The 22,882-nt window shown below is 38.5% G+C and overlaps 1 protein-coding gene across 1 annotated transcript; it reads right to left on the reverse strand.

The window, feature by feature from the left end:
• Window positions 1-1,854: 1,854 nt before the first annotated feature.
• LOC140950075 (uncharacterized) lies at window positions 1,855-22,465 on the reverse strand. Its single transcript, XM_073399244.1, has 3 exons — window positions 22,441-22,465; window positions 2,990-7,272; window positions 1,855-2,027 (listed from the first exon to the last, which is right to left on the reverse strand). Exon 2 carries the CDS (start codon window positions 7,264-7,266, stop codon window positions 2,992-2,994), a length of 4,275 nt encoding a protein of 1,424 aa, XP_073255345.1. The 5' UTR covers window positions 7,267-7,272; window positions 22,441-22,465; the 3' UTR covers window positions 1,855-2,027; window positions 2,990-2,991.
• Window positions 22,466-22,882: the final 417 nt, after the last annotated feature.

Raw genomic sequence — 22,882 nt, forward strand, 5'->3', positions numbered from 1 at the left:
CTTGAATTTATTTCCTGGTATCTGTGCAAAGCATTAACGGTAGTGAAAAAAAGGATCAGCTAGGGATTTTAGAAAGTAAAGCAGGGATGGTGAAAAGGCCCGAAAAGAATTGTTACCAGGCCTGTCCCACTGGTTCCACGGAAAACTTCCATGCAAACGCAGGCGTCTAGAGATTTAGAATCACGTTTACGGTTAACGCCATTTTGAAACATGTTGCTAAGCTTTCTCTTCATTTATCGTTCAATGTTTATCTTTACTACTCAAAAATAAAGACATTCATGCCACGTCTATCCGTAAGGATAATTTTTTTCAGTTTTTATCTCTTGATTTCCTAACTTGAGTAATTGTAATACTTAAACCTGATGTTTCGGCTTTGTCGTCAACGTAATTCTTCGATTCCGAATCGACGGGAGTGATCGTGGCAGTAACTTTTATGAGACCAAATTTATGGATTGTAGTAGTCGTTGAGAGGAAAAGCGAAAGATTTAGAGTCGCATTTACGGCAAACGGCAAACATTAGACCCAAGGTGACATTTTCTTTAATCAGGAAGTTAACAGGCACAAACTTTGCAAAACAATTGTTATAGATTAGACTGATCGACATGAAACTACTAACTTTTTTGTGTAGATACAACAAGTGAATCGGCTTCCGACGAAAACTGCGCAAGGGTGGCGTAGTGGGGGGGGGGGGGCACTTGCCTCCTTTCCCCGGGGGGGTGGGTACTCCCTATAATGGCCTTTATGGGGAGGCTCCGACCGAAAAGGGTACCTTTTTCATGCTTCAGGTATATGAAAGGGTAAGTTTGTTGTTGGTTCTCTTCCTTGCCGAGACGTTTTTCTCTGGGTGTTCCGGTTTTCTCCTCTCTCCAAAAACCAACCTTTCCAAATTCCAATTCGATCCGCAACGCACGGACACGTTTAAGCGGGTTCTTAACAACTTCTAAGTGCTCCGTGGGAAAACAAATTACAAATTACAATTTTATTTATTTAGTTTTTAGACTGATACCTTGGTCACGTAAAAATTGACGCTGCCGTTTGACGGGGAATGTGATTTTAAATCTCCCTGATATTACCGGGAATATTTTTTTTTAAAGAGCAAATAGATAATTAAGGATAAACACTAGAGGTCTTAATAACGAAAGGCTCAATAAAGTTTCGTCCTTGAATTTGCTATGTCAAATACGCTTTATTTTTAAAAACCTGGTGAGATTACATATTTACAGATTGCAATCAAACGTCCATGTGCGACCTTCTCGGATACGCGACATGCTGTTCGAACCTCACAATTAGTTCTCCTACTCAAAGCACTACTGAAAACTGGACCACCAAATCTTTGCATTTTAGGTGGATACTTAAAGCAAGTACTACTCTTTTATACTAACATACTAACTTATGCTCAGGCATGAACATTATACAATGAAATAACCTTTAGTTTACAACTGGGCTAGTTTGGAGTCAGGACAAACCTTATTTCATAATGCAAGGTTGCAAAACTACTGCTTCTTTGTTCACAAAAAGATTGGCTCTAAAATATATACAATTCTACTAAACTATAAACCTTGCAATGTTGTTTGCATTGTAATCAAAAATCTCGGCAGTTTATACATGAAAAGTATTTTTTAGTTGTAGCCTTACGGACTAATTAAGGAAGTAAGTTTTTTAAAACAATTTACCTAAAAAGACAGGGAAATTAGCTTATCCTGATGTTATTCGTGTCGCAATTACAGTTTTATCATTGTCCGAGCTACCGATGTACACTTTTACAAGGCTGGTGATTTGTGCTTTTGCCAGACATTTTAGAGATTAGAGTACTCAAGGTACCTCCTACACACAGACACACACACTTAAATAATTAAGCGGGCAAAGATGAACCGCTGGGCCAAGCAGGTCAGTTCCCTTTTAATTCTTTTAATTAATGTTTGTATGCTGCAGAGATTGACTCTTTACATTTTCCGCCAGGGACTACCTCATTGGAATTCTGCTGAAGGGCTGTTTCGTTATTCCATGGTGTATCGTTAGTGTAATACCTGCAACAGTAATGTATAAGTGACAGAAATTAGTAAAGCACATATATTCATTACAAAAGACTCAAGCTGGGGTAAGTAGTATTTAGGTTCATTTTACCTCAGCAAACCCTCACGTTCATATTGAGTGGTAGCAAATAAAAGAATATTCAATTATTTGTACCTCACATATCAGAAAAAAAGAGAAAAGAGTTAAAATCATTCTTTTTACGGTAGGGATACGGCGCTTTTTTTTCAAATGCAAAGCTCCACATATGCATGGGTTGTAATTTAGACTGATAAGTACAGAAGTGTGGTCGAATAATTGAGGTGATTAGACTCTTCAATGTTAAAGAGCGGTTAATTGATATTATTATATAGATACTGATGAAATAGCAGGATTTTTCCTTTTACTAAAAAATCATATCTTCATCGCGCGCAGTGAAGATACTATTTTTATCTCTTCGTGTGAGGATACTGGTGTCGCCATGGTTACTAGCATGATTAGCCAATTACAAGAGAGCTTCCCGCTCAGGTTATTAAGTATTATTGTCTTTATTTCTCCATTTTAACTTTATATCCGAGTTTCATAACATTTTTGTGACAGGCATTTTGCGATACGTGATCATTTTAATTGCACTATTTTGCTGTTTCGAAAGTGAATAAAGAAAAAAGTTGTGTTTTATGTAGGAATTTCATCAGTATCTATAAAATAAACAGAACATTACATGGCCTCGCGGGGAAACGAATTTTATCGTCGCCCGCTGAAAGTATCTCTCACGAGTGAGCGAAAGTAATATCCTCAATTTTTACCTCAGTCATAGTAAAAGCTGACTTCAGGTGTAGTCAATAATGTGGTTTTTAGAGGTAAATACTGCTTTCTATTTGGTACTAGTAAAAGTACCAAATGCACCCATGTTGATAAAACTGCAATATAAAAAGACCTGGCAGACCTCCTATGGCCTTAATTGTCACAAAACAATTACCTTCACTTTTCTTCACCAAAGTGAAATGACACGTCATCCCCAATCAGCATGAAAGGTGCCCACTGCCTCACTTCAGGGAAACCGTTATTTCGCATCCACTTCATGGCCCGGTGAAGACATTCACTTGCACTTTCTCCTTGGATAAGGTTTTCGTAGAATCTTCTCATGAACTGCTCTGTTGCGTCGTCTTGTAAGGCCCACAATGCCACCAACACTGAGCGTGCACCCGATCCTAAGAATGCTCGAGCGATTCCAACAACGCCTTCTGTTTTTATCTGTCCACGTGCGGTATGGCAACAGCTAAGGACCACCAGTTTGGCTGAGAGTCTAACTTGTGAAATGTCGGTCATTGACAGTAAGTAGTCTGCTTCATGTGGAATCCCCGTTGTAGAGTCATGGGGGGTAAGAGCAATTTCTCCTCTTTCGGCATCACCATAAGCAGCGATATGTACGAGACTGACTGAGGGTATTCTCTGAAGGACTGCCTGCTTTGTTGCTTGCTCTCCTATTAAAAGGTGAGATTGAGGTAGTAGTCTTGCAATCATCTCTGCTGCTCTTTTCGCCCCAGGCAATGGACAGAGATACCTTAACTCTCCCTTGAAATACACATCCGTCACTCTTGGCTCACCCACAATCAATGCACCAGTTTGGCTGTGAGAGTCCGGTGGACTGTCGAGAATGAGCTTGAGAGTCGTTAAAGAAGGGACAATGCGTATCCTGAAAGAATCTGATAAATAACGGTTACTTTCATCATGTAATGCTGCAAAAGGAACTTGGAAGAAACAGTTATCAGGAACAACAATGATTTCATCAGATCCTTCTAGCAAGTCACGTACGGGAGCAATCAACATGTTGTAAACCTGAAAAAGTGTTGGCGGTTCACGGTCTGTGTATACTTCTTCCTCATCTAAAAGAGGACGCAAGGATGAGAGACTATCTTCCAGATTTGATTTTCTTAAGAAGCTTTCGTTTCCAAACAGGTCATACACAGAGATTTTGCCATGCTTGCTAACATAGCTTTCAGAAAGTTTCGTTGTTCGGAAAGCTACCGGTTTGCTTTGTTTCAAAACCCACAAAAATATATTGTCATCGTAGTCATAGAAGATGTAGAGACAGGTGCTGTTGCCATTTTTCTTAATTACTTCCTCGATACCAACAAACGATTGTGGGTTGATGGATATTTCTTTTTCAATGGAGTAGCGATTTGACATAAGTTCTGCTAGAGCTCTGGCCCGTCCAAGTTCAGCAACGTGTAAAGCTTCATAGGGTTTCCCACTAGAACAACTCAATGAACAAAACAGCCGATAGGGAGACGCGTTTTTGTCAAAAAATGATATATTGTGGCGATCTTTGCTTCCTAGAGAAATAAGCATTTTTTCGCAAATTTGAATGCTTGTCCAGAGATTGGATAAGGCTTCAGATATGTTTCCTGTTATTTTAAACGAACATTCATTTAGAACAAGAGAAGTTTCAAATTGCAAAGCGATGTTTCCAGTCCCCCTACTAATTTCAAGAGCATTCTCAAAATATTTTTGAGCCTTCTCACATTCACCAGCCTTAAATCTCAGAGTTCCTAGTATCATGTAGCATGTCGCTTCTCCGTCTTTGTTACCGATTTCGGTCTCCATGGTAAGTCCTCTATGAAGATATTCTTCAGCCTTGGCATATTCTCCGACAGATGTAAACAGAGCTCCTAGGTTTATGAAGCATGTCGCTTCTTCTTCTCTGTCGCCAATTTCTGTGCTGATGGTAAGTGCTTTATGAAGATATTCTTCAGCCTTGGCATGTTCTCCTACAGATTTAAACACAGCTCCTAGGTTTCTGTAGCCTGACGCTTCTCCCTTTCTGTCGCCAATTTCTGTGTTGATGGTAAGTGCTTTATGAAGATATTCTTCAGCCTTGGCATATTCTCCGACAGATTGAAACACAGCTCCTAGGTTTCTGTAGCATGTCGCTTCTTCTTCTCTGTCGCCAATTTCTGTGCTGATGGTAAGTGCTTTATGAAGATATTCTTCAGCCTTGGCATATTCTCCGACAGATTTAAACACAGCTCCTAGGTTTCCGTAGCATGACGCTTCTCCGTCTTTGTTGCCAATTTCTGTGTTGATGGTAAGTGCTTTATGAAGATATTCTTCAGCCTTGGCATATTCTCCGACAGATTTAAACACAGCTCCTAGGTTTCCGTAGCATGACGCTTCTCCGTCTTTGTTGCCAATTTCTGTGTTGATGGTAAGTGCTTTATGAAGATATTCTTCAGCCTTGGCATATTCTCCAACAGACTGAAACACATTTCCTAGGTTCATGTAGGATGACGCTTCTCCGTGTTTGTCGCCAATTTTTTTGTTAATGGTAAGTGCTTTATGAAGATATTCTTCAGCCTTGGCATATTCTCCGACAGATTGAAACACAGCTCCTAGGTTTCTGTAGCATGTCGCTTCTTCTTCTCTGTCGCCAATTTCTGTGCTGATGGTAAGTGCTTTATGAAGATATTCTTCAGCCTTGGCATATTCTCCGACAGATTTAAACACAGCTCCTAGGTTTCCGTAGCATGACGCTTCTCCGTCTTTGTTGCCAATTTCTGTGTTAATGGTAAGTGCTTTATGAAGATATTCTTCAGCTTTGGCATATTCTCCAACAGACTGAAACACATTTCCTAGGTTCATGTAGGATGACGCTTCTCCGTGTTTGTCGCCAATTTTTGTGTTAATGGTAAGTGCTTTATGAAGATATTCTTCAGCTTTGGCATATTCTCCAACAGACTGAAACACATTTCCTAGGTTCATGTACGATGACGCTTCTCCGTGTTTGTCGCCAATTTTTGTGTTAATGGTAAGTGCTTTATGAAGATATTCTTCAGCTTTGGCATATTCTCCAACAGACTGAAACACATTTCCTAGGTTCATGTAGGATGACGCTTCTCCGTTTTTGTCGCCAATTTCAGTGTTGATGGTAAGTGCTTTATGAAGATATTCTTCAGCCTTGGCATATTCTCCGACAGATTGAAACACAGCTCCTAGGTTTCTGTAGCATGTCGCTTCTTCTTCTCTGTCGCCAATTTTTGTGCTGATGGTAAGTGCTTTATGAAGATATTCTTCAGCCTTGGCATATTCTCCGACAGATTTAAACACAGCTCCTAGGTTTCCGTAGCATGACGCTTCTCCGTCTTTGTTGCCAATTTCTGTGTTGATGGTAAGTGCTTTATGAAGATATTCTTCAGCCTTGGAATATTCCCCGACAGATTGAAACACAGCTCCTAGGTTTCTGTAGCATGTCGCTTCTTCTTCTCTGTCGCCAATTTCTGTGCTGATAATAAGTGCTTTATGAAGATATTCTTCAGCCTTGGCATATTCTCCGACAGATTTAAACACAGCTCCTAGGTTTCCGTAGCATGACGCTTCACCGTCTTTGCTGCCAATTTCTGTGTTGATGGTAAGTGCTTTATGAAGATATTCTTCAGCCTTGGCATATTCTCCGACAGATTTAAACACAGCTCCTAGGTTACTGTAGCATGACGCTTCTCCGTCTTTGCTGCCAATTTCTGTGTTGATGGTAAGTGCTTTATGAAGATATTCTTCAGCCTTGGTATATTCTCCGACAGACTGAAACACATTTCCTAGGTTCATGTAGGATGACGCTTCTCCGTGTTTGTCGCCAATTTTTGTGGTAATGGTAAGTGCTTTATGAAGATATTCTTCAGCTTTGGCATACTCTCCGATAGATCGAAACATACTTCCTAGGTTTCCGTAGCATGACGCTTCTCCGTTTTTGTCTCCAATTTCTGTGTTGATGGTAAGTGCTTTATGAAGATATTCTTCAGCCTTGGCATATTCACCGACAGAGCTAAACACAGCTCCCAGGCTTATGTAGCATGACGCTTCTCCGTCTTTGTCTTCGATTTCTCTGTAAACGCAGAGTGCAATTTTGAGGAATGCTTGTACTTCCAGGTATTCACTTTTTTGGAAGTACAGTTTTGATAACATCAAGGCTGTGTTACCTTCTTCTTTTTTTCTCTTACGATTACGAAGTAGGACTAAAAGCTTTTTGCCAGATTCTATAGCTGGGGAAAGTTTCGTAATAGCAGCATTTCCATAAAACAGCTTCTTATACAGCGCTATACTCACTATTGTGGCAAGTTCATGTTCGTTTTCTAAGGTTTTGTTGTTTAGTAGTATTAAGCACTCGTTCCACAGCTCGATAGCCTGGACAACTCGTTTAGTGTTTGAAAGAAAATCTGCGGCAATCATGCCATGGTGAATAGCTTCTTGAACCTTGACCATTTGGGTCTGTTTTGAAACATAAACAGGTAAAAAGACAAGACCAGAATAATTAGCAAATAGTTCTACGGAAATAGAGGTAATATTAAATAAAAAAATAAGGAAGCCAGTTAGAAACGTTAAAATAATAAGCTTTTAGCTCAAGAAATAGCTACGAAAACATTAACTTATACATAACGACTCTGTGCTCTGGTCAGGTGTCATATAAAAGTGTAAATTAAGCTGATGCTATCGTAGCTGTGATTCCTCGAAACATTCTGTTTCGGTTAAATGGACTTACCCGGGAATACACAGTTACGAAAGATTTCGGTTACCCGAATCGTCAAAATAAAGCTACTTACATTTAAAAGCAGTTAACTTGTTGAAATAAATGATCATGAGTTCCTTTGGTTGAAATTTAAGTCTATAGAACGTGTATCTGCAGTCTTGTATTTACACGAAATCTTTTTAGGTTTCTTTGCATTTTTGAAAAACGTGGTTTCTCTTGTAGAATTTTAAGTTAGGAACAACTATTTTGGAAGAATTAAAAGAACGTCTAAAATGTTGAAAGGCATGTGACAGTACATTAAAATTCCTAAAATTGATAAGCTTGCATCATTTCATTAAAATTCGATAGAGTTTATATGGTAATATTAAGTGGCAAACAATATGTTAAGTAATTTAATTGATAAGTAAAGTTGGGAATCTCCTCTGAAAGGCTCAGCAGAGCCTACTGAGACCTGAGATCTCCTGCTCATGTACAGTTAAAAATACCAATTAATGTACAATATTATTTTTTACAATATTGGGCGAATAAAATAAAAATAATAAATTTTAAGATAACATACATTTCATTGAATACATATCCATCTGGGTTCTTCAGTGATCAATAAGGATTGCATGCATGTAATAATGATTTAAGACTGTGAAGAAAACCTATCAGTAGAACGCAAATAATTATGTACAAGAATATTTTACATTTAAGTCTAAGAAAGAAGGAACTTTCTATAGATAATTTGGTTTGAAAAGAGGAGGTTTTAAACTCGAAAGTAGGAAGTAAAGCTAAAGAAAACGACAACAAAATGGAGCGTCGAGGCACGAGGAGCTAAGGACTTCCGGAATCACTTGCCTTATTGTTATATCTTGCATGACGGCCACGTTTCATCGTCGCTTGAGGATCCTCGGACAGAGTTTGTGATTGGGGATTTTGAAAAATGCGGAAGTATCCAATTGCGTCACGAATTGCCAACGAATGGCTAGTCCGGTCGTAAGATTTAGAAAAATCTGATTCAGTTCTTAGTACACATCCTTTGGGAAACCTGAGATCAGGACCAATTTTAGCGGTTCTCATACATTCTCTCTAACGGCTACCGCCTTCCCGCCGGAATGTTATTACAAAGCGAAACGAAAATTGAGCCTCTCAGGTTAATCCTTAGGCTGCCTGAAAGATTCAAGTGAAGTAACTGTTACGCACAGAGACGAAATTGGTCGTGTCTAAATTTTACAAAATCGTTTATTTAACGGGAAATGTAATTACACCAGACTCCGGTTGTTGCTATGTATCGGATAAATCACTATCCAGCGGAGTAAAACAATCTTATTATCCCTGTGGATAGAGATTTATGCAGTTGATAGCAAAATCCTCCTTTTGAACAAGTTGCATAATTGAAGTGATATGATTATGTAAGCTTAAATGGCTCTGCTTTGGCCGAAAAAGGAAAAAACACTAGGTCAGCTAGAAAGTGCCGCCCAAAACATGATTTTTATGTATTTTGTATTTTATTTTTACTCCATCCTATAGATAATACATTACAGTCGACTCCCGATAACTCGAAGCCTCGCTAACTCGAACCTCGCGCTAACTCGAACCAAAATCGATTTCCCCTGGATTTCCGTCATACATTCATTGTAATTTTACCCTCGGTAACTCGAACCCTCGATAACTCGAACTCCCGCTAACTCGAACCAATTTTCGTTTCCTCTCAGGTCATTTTCTATATAATTTTACCCTCGATAACTCGAACCATGTTTTGAGCCCTTAAAAAGTCGGGAAAAAAGCCGTCTACTGGCGTCCGAAACATTGAATTTTTGACTTCCTATTGACGTGTTGTAGGAGTATAGTTTACAAGTGGAGGCTGATATTGATTGTCACAGGCTAACGTGAAGCAGCTTTACTTCTCAAAACAGTAAAACGCATGTTCTATTTAGGCTATGCTTTGTTACGTTACGTTCTGATTTATAATCTAGAAGTATCTTTTAATTTTCACTTGACATTTCTACAATTAAATGTGATTAAAATGTTCACTGTGCAGTAAAAACCGTTTTTTACGTTATTCTCGGCTATTTTCTTCGAGCTCCCGATAACAGTTAACTCGAACTCCCGATAACTCGAACTTTTTTCGATTTCCCTTGAAGGTTCGAGTTATCGGGAGTCGACTGTAGTTGTACTATATCAATTAGTACAAAGTTGGTTAAACTACGTGTACATAATAAAAAAAAGAAAGAAAGTTAGAATGGAGAAGGGCACATTATCGAAACTAATCATGGCCCTTTAACAAGATTGACTTTATTCTTTTGTAATTTTGTTATTCAGTAAAACACAAACACGCACTCACACACACACACGCACACAAGTCAAGTTAAATGGAAGTAACGTTTGTGGCCATTGCGGCGAAGCCTTGACCAAACTGATCGCCGGGCTGGACAGGCTATTAGACCTAATATATAGATTTAGCCATAGCTAAAAGCGAAGCTCCTATTGATAAATTTATAACTTAAATCAAACAAAAATTTTGTGTTCCTCAAATCAGTTAACTTTTAGGCACATTCATGTGACTTTTGAGGGTAAAGCTAAATGATTTTGGAGTGAAACAAATCTTGTATCGCGTTGATATAGCCTTATATGTAAGCCCAAAAAATAGTCTTCGGTCACATTTAAGAGCAATAATGGCTCTTGATCACAGTAGATAAGGCGTGGAAAACAAATTCTTGGAAAACAAATCAGGCCGAGTTTTTTGCGTTCGACAAGTTTACAAATTCTTGTCAATAAATCTGGGTGCGTGCAAACCATTCTTTTATTTATTTATTTTTTTATACACCACATCTGAGTAGAAAGAGTACTATGAGGTGCTGTTTTTATCATACAGACCTCGTACAAAATGCAGTATTTCACAATTTTTCAAGACAAATTGCATTCATTCAATACTCAGGACCATCGAAGCACGCGTGGACTTTTAATTAGCGAAACCGTTCAAAAAATGTCCAAAGTCACCTATACGGCCAGCCGGTTCTAACTTTTGACAAGCGCCAAATTTGCGAAGAAATTTTAAAAGAGTTACGCTTCAACGTGATAAAGAATTTTTTATTAATGGTTTTATAACGACGCGTAATCTTAAAAAGCGTTTGATACGCTCGGCATTTTGAGTACTCCTGCAAGCGATGTTTATGAACGCCTGAAAACAAACGGCAAAGCGATGAAAATTACACTTTTGAGACTACCAACAATCAATAAAGAAATATAATTCGGTAGAACATTTACAGAGACAACAATTTTCATTCACGAAAACAAATGAGTATTTAAGTGTCCCTAAGAATCCTCAAGTCTTTACTAGTAAGCTTAATGATTAAGTTTATGTTTTAAGCCGCCGGTTTCCCGGTGTTTGCATTTTTCAAAGACGAACTCACGACAAGAAAATCGCTCAAAGCTTTCTTTCTACAGCCAAAATTATAACTGATATTCCTCGGAAAGTTTTTTCTTTGTACTTACGGGGAATTAAGATCGACTAAAGGCTTTTTAAAGTTCTGCAAGCTTAAGCTTATATCAAACCTTACACTAGGGGCCTCTTCATATGAGCCCGGTTGACCGGGCTGGCTCGGTTACCCGGATGAATTTTGCTTTGGGTTCATATGAGAAATTTCAGCCCGGTTTCCGAGATGAGAAAAGGTCAAAGATCCTGGGTACGAGTTCTGGCGCCATATTTAGGAAACAAAGCAAACATAGCGAAACACAAAAATTTTAACTTTTGGGCCTATCTTAGCATCGGTAATTCTTAAAGCTGTATCACTGCAGTTAAATGGGATGCTTATGATGTGGAAAATACAGCAGGCAATGCAAGACGATGCCATCCGGACCGCCAGAATTCATCCCGCCGTTCATCCCGGTAACCGGGATGAAGTGTTCATATGGCAAAATTTCCAGCCCGCTTATCGAGATCTCGGTTGGAAAAACCGAGATCTCGGGAACCGAGCCAGCCCACCCTCTCATATGAACACATCGAAAATTTTACAAAGGATTTAGAGGTGAGGCGAGATCTCGGAAACCGGGCCAGCCCGGTCAACCGGGCTCATATGAAGAGGCCCTAGGTCAGATCAGTGTCTCAGTCAAATCTTTATACAAACGTGCATAAACTAGCTTCATAAAGTGCGCCGCTGGACTTCATGAAATTAGATATAAATACAATAATTACTCAGGCTTACCATATTTCGAGATACAGCTCCTGAAAGCTGTCAGGTAAGGCAAGGATTGCTTGAGCCTTTATAATCCTTATAATTCTCGTACGCATCCAGCAAGGTGAAAAACAAAGACGATGCCATCCGAAATCGGATTATCTGCCTTGACAAGCGACGCATTTCTCAACCAAAAACCCAACAAACAACCCAGCCATGAATAAGAGAACAATCTTGATAGCAGCTGTATTTCATTTTTTTACATCCAGTGGAAAAAGACAGTTAAAAACATCACAAGTTGACTCAAAACTCTGTCAGCTTCAGCTGTCAAAGTAAACAACTTTCAAGATGCTGCATACATTTTACGCATGAACAACACCTGTCAAATTTTAACCAATCAGAGCATAAAAATTGGACGTGGAGCGTGACCAACGCGTGACCATGGTTAGAAAAGGTCTTCTCCGCCTGTATTTTAAAAAAACTGGCTGAATTTTTGCGTCTGAGGTCAGTTTGAAATCAAAATCGTAATAGTACGGGGCGATACTGACATAAACACAACATATTTGATATGAATTTTAAAAAAAAGTAGACGTGAGCCTGCGATCATTTGAAAACGAGTAAATTGTCAGCGGATAACTTCAAAAAAATACTCGACCTTGATGGGTCGACACCTGAGCCTGCGATACGGTCAGGTGATACTGGTCAGCGGATACCCTGTTTTGACAGCTGTCAATTGATGACAACATTGATGTGCAATCAGCTTTCTCCTGGGCTCCCAAAGTAGCTAGAAAGCACCTGGCTAGAAAGTGTGAGAGTAAAAATTGGTATGCCTGTGGTGCGGACGGACGGGCGGGCGGGCTGAGGGCGGTGTACGGTCACGTGATTACCAAATTTTCTGGGATGGGTAGATTTACTTACCCATGGTGCTCCGCAGGCGCGCTTCGCGCGCCAGAGCTCCGCTAATAGTATTGATCGTTTAGCAGAGAAACCACACCATGACTCAGGATAAAATCTCTCTGCAAGCACTTGGAGACCCTTCACAACTACTCGAGCAAAGAGCTTTATAGCGATACTGGGGAATTCGATGCCTTGATAATTGTTAGAGCAGTCTCTCCTGGCCGGCCTGTTTTTGTATAGAGTGACTATGTTTGCGTCTCTCATCATTGTGGTACCTTTTTTCCCTTAAGCACAGGCAGAGTATCACCCACGTCCTGGTATTACCATCCTGGCCGCGCGGTTTTCCAGGTGCAGGTTTTCCAGGGCCTCTTTCAGCTCCACTTTAGTAGACTTATTATACATGAGTGAGCACTCTGTGGCGTTCAGTATACCATATTCCACCATATTCCCTGGCAGACAGCTCAGGGTAATGTTCTACCCAGCGCTCCATCTGTTGCACTCGGTCCTGGATTATCTCGCCCGTAGCAAAATTTAAGGGGGCTGTTTTTATTCTGAGAACGACCAAGTGCCTGCTTGATTTCATCGTACATATGGCCTTAATAATATGTCTTAGTATAGGTAATCACATGATTTCGAGTGCAATTTGGAATAAATAAGCACGAGTAAATTTTTCAAAGACCAACATAACTACAACAACAAATTTTGACAGCGCGCGCGTTTTTAGTTCATTCAACTGATTGGCTGAAACAGGCTACTACCTTTGTCAAATTCAAACTTTTTCAAGACCAATGCTTTCAAAATCATTCAGCTGAGAACTTGGAAATGTGCAAGGATTTTTTTTATATAGTCACCAGCCGGTTAAAGATAACTTGGTTTACAACAATCAGGAAAAGTAAGTGTTTTTAAATTCATCCTCGATTATTAGAGCTCGGCGTTTACAAGAAGCGTTTTCAAGAAGTATACTGCCGTTTTGAAATCAGGAGAACGCTTCGAGCAGCCAAAGATGAAAGACACTTGCTAAGGTTTTTTAACGACTGTTTATCATTGTCTGTTCCTGGGACCTCATCATAGCCGGATTCATGGACAAATTTTTGAGATTTAAAACCCAAAAATGAAGGAGGCAATTTGTTTTCCTTCGACGCTGCCATCGATGGGTGAGTGGAGCCACAGTTGTTGTGATGTCGGAAACTGCCAGTATTAATATAATATTTGCTTTTTTATCAGCGCTGGAGTTTTCATTATCTTATTTGGCCTACTGCAAGAGTCATCGTAGCTCTTCTTCGTCGGCTTCATCGTGGTCGTTAAGGAAATTTATACCTCTGTGGCCTGTGACACTGACGATATGTTCTGAACTTACAATCTTTGCTTCTTCAGCATCCTGACTTTTGTTTTCCTTGTACAATGATTCGTAAAATTTTATCTCCCTTTCTTTAAGGCTAGTACCAGCTGGGGATACTTTCATTATGTGAGTTGTGGTATTTTCGCCCATTGGTTTAGTTTGGACCAGATGTTTAAATTTTCGGTTTCGTTTGCTACTGAGGTAGAAAAAAACACAGACCATCGCATGGATGTTTTAATAGAGGTCTTCGCTCCACAAGACTCAAAGAGAGCAACAAATTACGTACATGCCTTGAAATCCCTGTTGTTATCATGGAATTGTATCCTTGTTCATTCTGTAGCTGTCATGGTTTGTGTGTGGTTGCAACCGTTTTTGTTCTTTATTTTTTTACTTTAGCGTAGTTTGTTATAAGTAGCTTGTTTCCTAGTTTCTCTAGCTCATTTTCCTCGATTTTGTTGACAGTATTTTTCTCTTAGCAATGCATTTTCAATACATTTAGCCAGAAAGACGTACTTTTTACTGTGTTCGGGTTTTTGGAATATTTTTTTCAACTTTTCTATTGTTGTTTTGCTTACAAAATTAAATCCCGAGGTCGTCTGCTGAAAACCATGGCCATTTTCTTGAATTTTTGTTGTTAAAACATCTCTTATCTGATTGGTTCTTGTTGGTTTCTTTTGTGTTTTCAGCCAATCAGAAAGCATTTGTAATTTGCACTCGTGTTACAAGTTTGCACTCGTGTTACACATTTTGCACTCGTGTTACAGAAGAGCTGCACTCCTTTCTCAGCCAATCAGAATTAAGTACTTTTTTCGTGTATATTATTAACAGCAGAATTAATACTAGCACAGGGTTCAGGCCAGTATTCATTTACACAGTGTCTGTTGCATCGTTGCACATTACTATGTGCTGCCTCTAGAACCTGTAGATTTAATTCACTTGGGCAGGTCTTTTATCCAACTAACACTTTTCTCTTTTCTTCTATCTGGAGTTATTGTCTCTATATGCCCCTCGAACAGTCTGCAGATTTGTTTTTCTTCTTGCCGAAGTTGGGTATGGCTGATCCATGGACTGCAATCCCTGAAGTAATCCAATCTTTCTTGGACTTTTCCAATAGAGAGGCCGGGGGAGAGAATCTCAAGCGTAGTTATGAACTCCTCCACTTTCTGTGTATCGTGAGTCTTGCTGACGTCAAGGCATGGTTTGCACACAGTCTTAGTGTGGTAGATTCTCTCTTCCTGTAGTTTCACTTTGCTCTACACCAGGGAATGGTCGGTGTCACCTTCTGAGCTGTCATGAAGGCTACGTGTAAGCTTGATGCACGATAGGATAGCTCGCCTTGTGAGGATGTATTCGAGATGATGCCAATGCTTTAGGTAAGGTGAATCGAATATCCTCTTATGCGATCAGATGATGGAATCAGCCGAGTGAAAATGAAGCCCCAGAGGTTAAGTGGTGTGTCAGAGGAGGGTGATGGGTCCTTTTCATGTGTATGCAGGCGTCTGTCGTTAAGCTTCGAATTTCCACGGAGTGTATTTTATTTACCCTCTTATGAGTTTGCGCCATCTGGTGAATCTTATGTGATAATGGTCAACTTACACATACGCATACCATTATTGAACTTTTTTGAAAAAATAGCTCATATGTCAGTGGTCTGAGCGAATGTATCTTTATGGCTTTGTGGCTTTGTGTGTTCGGATGTCTGTGGCAGGGACCAATAAGGTTGAAGGTACTATGAGTTGATGCTAGGAACCAATGACATTTTAGCACTTAAACATGACATTGCATCACGAAAGGGGCAAAGTCCAACACTTTCACGTGCAAACTGTAATAATAGTAATAAAAGAAACTTGAACGTATGAAGACCTCTTTAGCTTTGTAACTGGTGCCTTAATTAAAGGCTTTTTGCAATTAAGAAGCAATAACTTATAACACTTGTAGAATCAAGTCGTCAGAGTTAAAGACTTTTTATTTTTAAAGTATAGAATCGCACGTGACAACCTCGTGAATAATGATGATGCAACCAACCGACCGAAGGAATGTGGATAGGATCACTGAAGAACAGTGAAAATAAACCTCTAGGAATCAAATGGCCCACAGAGCCAATAAAAGCCTTTGGTGTCGTTTTCACCTATGACCATAAGTTGTCTCACTCAAAGAATTTCTCACAGAAAATCGTCGACATTAAAAAACTAATCAACATCTGGTCCTCAAGGGGCCTTTCTGTCTACGGAAAGGTTACTGTAATCAAATCACTTCTTATACCTAAGATCGTTTACACTTCCTCTTTTTTACCTACTCCGCAACACATTGTCAAGGATTTAAATCATATATTATATAAGTTTTTATGGAAAGGTAAAGATAAAGTAACAAGAGCGTCAACAATAAATAATTATGAAGAAGGAGGCATCAAAATGGTGGATATTGAAAGTTTGATAAAATCTCTCCGTCTTTCCTGGCTTAAACGAATATTTAGTGATAACTCAGGCGCGTGGAAAAACTACCTTGAATACATCTTGAAAGATTCTGGAGGTCTGATGCTTTTTAAATGCAATTATAATGTTAAGGATCTTCAAATTACTTCTACCTTTTATTTAGAACTACTTAAATGGTGGTCGAAACTCCGAGAAGATAATGCTCTTAATAACGATTGGCATTATGTAATTTGGAATAATCGAGACTTTAGAATAGACGACAAGCCCTTTTTCTACAAGAAATATTACGACATTGGTATCTGGGAAATAGGAGACCTACATTTTGATCTCAGCAATACGGAATCCTACGAACAGATTGCAAAAAATGTTAAAAAGACAAACTTCCTTGAATGGACTAGTATGAGACATTCAATACCAACCAACTTGAGAGTTCTTAATCGCTCGGATTCGAGTACCTTTAATGTAATACCTTCCTTTAAAATCAATGGCGGCGTTTTCGACATAGCAAAAAAGAAATCAAAAGATTATTATCCTTTTTTGATCAAAAAGAAGGCTTGTCTCCCAAATTATGCACAAAAACTGAAGTTGGATTTTAATCTATCTAATGACGATCTCAGAAAGGCATTTCTCTTGCCCCATTCTATCGCGTTTGAACCTTATGTCAAAGCCTTTCAATTTAAAATACTTAATTCTATACTTTTTACCAACTCAAAGTTGTTCAAGATTGGGTACAGGACAGACAACTTGTGCTCTTTTTGCAAAAGGGAATCAGAAACTATTAGACATTTCTTTTGGGACTGCCCTTATTCGAATTCATTCTGGAAATGTGTTGAATCATATTATTTTGGGTTGCGAAAACAACTAGTTCACCTAACATTAAAGGAAATTTGGATCGGCTTTTTATCTTCTGAATGCCCCTTGCTTAATTATCTTATACTTATTGGGAAAATATATTTATGGAGTTGCAGAAGGAATGAACTACTCCCAGCCATAAACAGTTTTATAGTTAGAATAAACGGTAAATATGAAATAGAAAAATATATTTTCACTAAGAATAAGAATTTACAAAAATCAATGGACAAATGGACTTTGTAATCTAGGTAGTTTTTCTTCTTTTGAAAAAAATGATTAGTTTCTTCTTTTTTGAATAGCACTTGTAAATAACAGTAGGCATTACCTTGTGTGTAATGTGGAATTGCACGTGTGCTTAGGTGTGTAGTAAGTTTGTGCATGTATGCTTTGTGATAATAATTGTAATTGTTGTAATTGTTGTACTTTGGAATAGCAAATGAAATAAAATACAATAAAATAAAATAATAATAAAAAAAACCCAACTACAACAATGATGAAAAACGCGACATTTCTTAGCTATTCGGTATTCGACGAGCTTCATTATCTTAAGACACCATGAAGAAACTTGGAAACTTTTGAGTCTTCCCTCTGAGCAACGTTTGGTGAGTTGATATACATAGTGCTTGAACAATTTGTTTATTTTGCACCAGATTTTCGAAGGAAAGACTAAGAAAAGTGAATCTGTAGTATGATGATCGACTCAGCTGTGCCCATCGTTTCGCGTTTTCATTAATGTACAACAACACCCAATTTCGCACAAACAATAGTCTAAATTTAGGATTTAAACAGTAGATTGTTGGTACGTTTACACTGAAGCATTCAAAATAGCTCGCGCACGTTAAACGTGCCTGTGTTAGAAAATAAAGGCTGACGTCTCCTCTCTGCAATATTATCAGTAGTATAGTAGAAATGAAATGGACCCGCTTTTTGCGGAGAAATCGCATTCACTTGCGGAAGAATGCAGTAACGCTGATGACGTCATAACCCTTTGTCTTTATCCTATCATTAAAATACCGAGGAATCTCATTAAGAGAAGGTTATGAGCTATTTTAGGTCACTCATTCTGCTGGACAGGTTTTCTGGTAATTTCTAGGTCGATGGAGGCCCTGCTTTTTTCTTCCTTGACTAAAAACTAAGAAAACTATTCATTGGTTGGTACATGTTGTCACTTAGTCGTTACGTAATTATGCAAGTTCATAATTACCACTTTCATTGTCCAACAAATTGTTCAAATTCCAGCTCATTGATTCTTGGCTTGTAAATCGTGCAAATTTAATGAGGACAAAAAGCAAAATATCTCTTTCTACCACGAAAAACGATTTTCACTTTCCTCCCTATTTTTCTTTTCCACATTACAATAGACCTTTGTCACGCGGCGGCCATTTTGTCTCAGGAGAGTTAAAAAGCTTTGTTTATGCACGGCTAGCCTCGTTCTCTCTACGAGGCAAGCCATGCATAAACAAAGCTTTTAAATCTCCTGAGACAAAATGGCCGCCGCGTGACGAAAGTCTATTGCTTTCCCACCACCACATTTCTATTGTTTTCATCGACCACCAGGAAACAGATCCACCGGCAGACAATAGAACTTGCATAATTACGTGACGAGGCCTTTATAGACCTAAAAAGTACTATAAAACCTGTCCAACAGGCGAAGTCACCTGAAAGTGGCGCATGACCTAATCTTAATAAAAATCCTCCGCACTCTATTCATAAGATAAAGACAAAAGGCTATGGCGTCATCGGCGTTACTGCATTTCCCTGCAAGTTAATGAGATTCCTCCGCAAAAAAGGGTTAATGTAATGATATACTAATATTATCTGCTACTATTATTGCGTGACTTTCTTGTAATACAGTCATTCTTTTCACTGTAATGCCGGGTTAGCGCGCGCTCTTCAATTTTGGAATAACGTCGTGGAGCGTCTTACCTTAGGTAGCGTGTACATATTGTAACGGTTCTAACCACTTGGTCAGTCATGCCCTGACGAAGTCTTTTAATAAAGACGAAAAATCGGCAAGAGTCGTTTTCACTAGTTTTTTGAGGTTATTCTGGAATTACCATCCTGACTTTGGATGTTGTTTGATGTACTATTATCCATGTAATATTCTACTATTATCCATGAGGTCCATTTTTGTCAACACACCATATTACAGTCCTGGTTAAATTAGAAGCAACATTGGACCATGCTTTTAAACTAAGTTTAAAATGCGGAGAGCGTGAGCAGTTCCGTAAGAGCAGTATGGTTTTTAGGGGATGTAGATAAAGAAATTCAGATCTAATGGTAATTGTTGGTAAGCCGCAGTCATCTTGAGGTGGATGACGATGGGCCTGCTTGGTGTTTTCTGCTCGATATTTCAGTTTCTGCGAAGTAAATGATTGACCAGAATTGAAAGTTATTCAGCAAGATTCTTTCATAAGAACCCAACGAATGTATTCTGTAAAACATCTTTTGGGAAAGGAAAAAATATTGCCATGCAATTTCTATAGCTTGACAAGGCTGAAAATGTCTAGATGATTGTTCCATTCATCTATATACGTTTCGAGGTGTTTTCATCAACTTCCTATCTACGATCTTCGGAAGTTGACATATCACTTTCCAGATGTGGCCAGCATGTTTGCTAGAAAGAATACCTAAATTTTGGTTTCGAGAACAGTCACGAAAAGAGATATCAGAAAATCCCTAGTTTTCGTAAACGATAAATAATAATAGGTAAATGATAAGGAACCAAAACGTAATAATGAGAAACCCTAATAAATTCCAAAAGCTAAATTTGACCGGAATAACCGTACAGAAAAAACGTTAATAAAGCTCCCTATTTTAGAATGCATGGTTAAGCTTAAATTAGCAGTCTTGATGGCCTTATACAAGTTTTAAGGTATTTAGGAGAAACCAGACACTGGGTGCCCCTGTTCTATGCAAACTGCTGACTCTTGTTTAAGCAGACGATTTACTTCCAAACATTCTTGAAATTGGACTTCCCCCGGTTGCTTTGTTTATCCCTAAAACCCGGCCTTCAATTGCTTATTGTTTGCTTTCGTTTTGTAAACCCTTAATTGTAATATGTCTTCTGCATGTCGTAGACAACTGTAAAACGTGGCATTGGTTATACATCGTTGGGCCAAACCATTCATGAGGACAATATTGAAGGCCGCACATCTTTATCTATTTTCACAACAATATTCGCAAAATTAGAGCCAGTTTTAGCCGCAGGCGGACGAAATCATTCTCTCATGAGCCTGAATGACTTACTCGATACTTTCTCTAGAGCTCATGCAAAAAATAAGTTATACAATGAGAACTCAGCCTTTTCTAGCATCGTGATAACTTTTAGGTCCCATTAGAACTTATCAGGAACAGTGATTTTGATTATCAAGAATGTTCTGAGCAGTGGTTTTCATCAAAAGCCGCAAACCACAAAGAAACTGGATCTAATGCCTTCCGGACCTTGGTGGTAACGAGGTTTGGTGTTTTTTATAACTGTATATAAACTGTATCCTACTGATTTATTTTAAATTTTTACCTTAAGTTTCTTTTTTCCCTTTTTAAGAATAGTTTCTATTAAGAATAATTACTTTGACTTTATGGACATTCAAGTCCTTTATTTAAAGATCTAAATGTTGTCACGTTGTTTGACATTATCACCCTTCAACTTGCATTATTTATGTAAAGCTTCTTCCTCTCCGAGTTAAGCTTTAAGAAAAACCTCAAGCTAATTCTTCTTGAAAACTACTGAAAATTGTAAAGTGTTTTAACACCATAATTCCTCTGCTTTCCGTTGTTTTTCTACTTTGACATCCTTAACTTTCCTTATTATTCATTCAAAATATTTCCCCGATTCTGATTGGCTAAAAGCACACGATTAATTCACCATAACCAGTTACTGATGACCAAATTTGGAAGAAATTTGACTTTAACGAGGAAATGACGTCAAAAATGCAGCGTTCGTGCAGGTTAAGGCACCGTTAACCGAGAAGACCTGGGGACGAGGTTGAGTTGTTTTGGTTGTGAACTTGAAAAAATGGCGGACATTTCACTCGTTTCAAGAGTAAGAACTAGGCGAAAAAATAGCTAAAAACATGGCAAGAACAGCAAGAAGACAACTCGAAGGTCGATATTTGCTATTTGGAGAATATTTGCGGAGCTGGACAAACCTAAACATAGACTATCGAAGATGAACTGAACATCGATGTCGATCGATGGATCGATGGAGGTAAGCATGTTTTAGCTATGTTTTTAAACTAGGAATTATTTTGAATGAATAATAAAACAGTTATTGAATTCGGCTTTCGTATCATATGAAGAATTATGGAGATCTCGGAAGGTGTTATCCGCCTCGGCCTACGGCCTCGACGGATAACACCCTCCTCGATCTCCATAATTCTTCATAAGATACTCAGCCTCATTCATTAACTATTAATTATTTTGTTTGTTTTGGTGTTGAGTGCGCATGCGCGCGTGCGTGTTTTGTGTTTGGGTGTTATGTTTGGGTGTGTGTGTATGGTATCTGACCCAAATAATTATAGATAAATCACCTACATATGGCTGACATTTTTCTCAATAATAATAATAATAATAATAATAATAATAATAATAATAATAATGGTTTATTAACAGATCCACAGATCTTTAGCTGCTATAGTTATTTGGGGCAGCCTGTACTCCTCGGCCATATTTCTGTATACTGTTGGGAACAAATACAGTTGTTGTTGTTGTCCTGGTCAGGGTCGAGTTGTTTTAGCACGTCAGGGTAAAACTCTACTGAAGTCTGATTCTTCTCTGAGAGTTTGAATTTTAAATGTTTTAGGATGTAAAAAATTTAAAATTGTAAACAAACCTGAAAGAGACCGTAACGCTTGAAGGAGGCGCGATATTGTGCCTGCTCGGCGTTTTTACTCGATATTTCAGTTTCTGTGAAATAAAATATTGATCATAATCAGGAGGACATTCACCATCATTCTGTTGAAACTGAGTGCAATGTATCATGATTTTCGAGATTATATAATGACTGAAATTTTTGTAGAAAATACGCAATTTTAAATAAAACAGTTTAAAATTAGATAGAACAATTGCAACAATTATTGGTGTACACTTCATTCATTTAATCTTCAGTTGGTTATTGCTTTTTGTCGACCACTTACGCAGGATAAAGGTTAACCACATAGCATAGCTACAAAGTAAGTTATGCTCAAGTATCTATAAATGATAAGGAAAAGAAAACAAATCTGTACTCACAGGAATCTTGATGTGTCCCCTGCAGTTGTGTATGCTAGTTCATGGAAGCTGAGTTGAGGGGTGTGGCCTAGCTTTGCTTCAAGTAAGGAAATATATGGTATGACATCAGCGTTCGAAAATGAAACAATTCATCACTGGTCTTAAAATTAATGTGATAAATTTCCGATTATGGTAGGGTATGGTAGGGTTCGAAAACGAAACAATTGATCATTGTTTGACAGCCTATCAACATCAAATCGATCATGGTAAGGATTACTTGATTAGTCCACAACGAAACAAAAGGTGTTAGGTTACGGAAATTGTTTGCCCTTTTTTCCGGTTCGCAGAAGTTGCATATTTCGTCAATTTCAACAAGTGCCTCTATTAAAACGTGCGACACAAGTGTAGTTTTAAAGCTACAATGAAATGGCGGGCTGCATTTTATAGACCTATTTGGCTATCG

The sequence above is a fragment of the Porites lutea genome, chromosome 10, assembly GCF_958299795.1.
Source record: "Porites lutea chromosome 10, jaPorLute2.1, whole genome shotgun sequence".
NCBI lineage: Eukaryota > Metazoa > Cnidaria > Anthozoa > Scleractinia > Poritidae > Porites > Porites lutea.

Excerpts from the sequence above, each read along its gene's own strand:
- LOC140950075 (XM_073399244.1), bottom strand. The coding sequence starts at position 7,266 with ATGGTCAAGGTTCAAGAAGCTATTCACCATGGCATGATTGCCGCAGAT.